General features: G+C 31.7%; 1 protein-coding gene across 1 annotated transcript in view; it reads left to right on the top strand.

Annotated features, from left to right (window-relative positions):
* LOC106460236 (inositol 1,4,5-trisphosphate receptor type 1-like) overlaps positions 1-2,524 on the top strand; it is a 109,320-nt gene that overhangs the window by 43,925 nt on the left and 62,871 nt on the right. The window contains exon 22 of the mRNA XM_022386900.1: positions 1,017-1,137. Within this exon, the coding sequence (XP_022242608.1) occupies positions 1,017-1,137 (121 nt within the window). The remainder of the gene's footprint in view (positions 1-1,016; positions 1,138-2,524) is intronic.

Here is a 2,524-nt window from a genome sequence, read left to right on the forward strand (position 1 = left end):
TTTGTATTGTTGTTTACTGTATTACTTGGTCCTTTCACGAGTCTTGTAATAACAAAAAAGTAAAGTAGGATACAATGCAACTATTCCATGGAACATTAGATAACTTTTGAGATGGGACCCTGCTGTAGAAAGTAACACCTCTGTCTGAATATAGTATGACCTTAACAAATTTCGTGCATTCTAAATTAGAACTTCAGAAAAAATTGAAACATGTTTCATAGATATTAAATAGGTATATAATAGAAGCGAGATATGTAGTATTTGCATACTAAATTATTATCTAAAATAGAAAATAGTCTTCAAGATTGTACATTACAGTACAAATTTAATACATGGGGAATAAGTTGTTTTCAAAACAAGTTAGAATGATAATCAACAATCTAAGAATTAAACATTGGTGTGATAATTTCTTTTAAGGTCAAAGAATCATGATCAGTGTTAGTCCAAATTGTTTTATGAAGATGTAATAATAGAACTATTGTGTTTTGGAAACATATATCACATAGATTATAAAACCATAACATGACTATTTTAAAACTGCAGTTTTGAGCAGGTTTTAGCTCACCTAAGCCAGATTAAATTAAGTATGTTAGTGAAAGCTACCTTGTTTGAAATAATTGAAGTGTTTGAGATTTTTCAAGTAAATATGTGTGTATGAATGTCTATATATAACAAAAAGTAATTCAGAATATGAAAGTGAACAACTGTATAAAGCTTTAATTAATAGAACTGTTGCATGATTATTAAAACAATTTATGAGGCCCATAAGATAAAAAAAAATATTTTGAAAATTTGTATTAAAGTTGAATAAAAGATATTAAAAGCCATGGGTTGTTGAGAATCATTTATTGTGCTTTCAAACTGATTTTTGAGAAACTTTGGTGAACTTTAAATATTAGAAAACATTTTCTCAATTAATTTGTTATTAATTTTATAAATGACTTTGCAGTTTAATAGCATCATATTAGTTTTCTATTTTACTCTGTAGTAATTTATATATATATTTTATTTTGTAGTTTATTCTAAATGTCAGATTAGACTACCGAATAACAGGTCTTCTCTCCATATTCAAAAGAGAATTTGATGAAAGTCACGATCAGTCTGCTACAGAATCAACAGTTACCATTGGTGAAAAAGGTATCCTTAATCTTTATTTCTACATAAGCGAACAAAATATCGGCAGTTGTATTTTTCAGTTACCCTTCTTGTACTTTCAAAAGATATCTTGATTGAATACAGCAACATAGTTTGTTCATTTTGCTGAATTTATATTCTAAGAGTAAGAACATAAACACATTGCACTATAGATTTTGATTAGTTTCAAAGAAATAGTTGTTGAGGCGAAGAAGATACTTTTTTATTCTATTATTAATACATAACACAAGAACATAATACTGTAAGGTTTAACTTGTTATTTCAAGAATCATGAAAAGACTAAGTAATACAGTAAACAACAATACAAACACATTAGTTTTCAAGTGTAAATCAGGGGAAAGATTGATCTGCTCCATGAGACAGTCACAGAATAGTCCTTTATACACACACAAGGTAAAGTAGGATAATATGCAACTATCCCTGGAAATATCTCTGCTCCATGACACAGTCACAGAATAGTCCTTTACACACAAGGTAAAGTAGGATAATATGCAACTATCCCTGGAAATATCATATCTCTGCTCCATGAGACAGTCACAGAATAGTCCTTTATACACAAGTAAAGTAGGATAATATGTAACTATCCTTGGAAACATCTCTGCTCCTTGAGACAGTCATAGAATAGTCCTTTGTACACAAGGTAAAGTAGGATACAATGCAACTATCCCTGTACATATCTCTGCTCCTTGAGACAGTCACAGAATAGTCCTTTATACACAAAGTAAAGTAGGATAATATGTAACTATCCTTGGAAACATCTCTGCTCCTTGAGACAGTCACAGAATAGTCCTTTATACACAAGGTAAAGTAGGATAATATGCAAGTATCCCTGTACATATCTCTGCTCCATGAGACAGTCACAGAATAGTCTTTTATACACAAGGTAAAGTAGGATAACATGCAACTATCCCTGTACATATCTCTGCTCCATGAGACAGTCACAGAATAGTCCTTTATACACAAGGTAAAGTAGGATAATATGTAACTATCCATGGAAACATCTCTGCTCCTTGAGACAGTCACAGAATAGTCCTTTATACACAAGGTAAAGTAGGATAATATGCAACTATCCTTGGAAACATCTCTGCTCCATGACACAGTCACAGAATAGTCCTTTATACACAAGGTAAAGTAGGATAATATGCAACTATCCTTGGAAATATCTCTGCTCCATGACACAGTCACAGAATAGTCCTTTACACACAAGGTAAAGTAGGATAATATGCAACTATCCCTGGAAATATCTCTGCTCCATGACACAGTTACAGAATAGTCCTTTATACACAAGGTAAAGTAGGATCCGTGGAAATATCTCTGCTCCATGACACAGTCACAGAATAGTCCTTTATGGTACAGGGATAGTTGCATG

Source organism: Limulus polyphemus, unplaced genomic scaffold (assembly GCF_000517525.1).
Source record: "Limulus polyphemus unplaced genomic scaffold, Limulus_polyphemus-2.1.2 Scaffold732, whole genome shotgun sequence".
Taxonomy (NCBI): domain Eukaryota; kingdom Metazoa; phylum Arthropoda; class Merostomata; order Xiphosura; family Limulidae; genus Limulus; species Limulus polyphemus.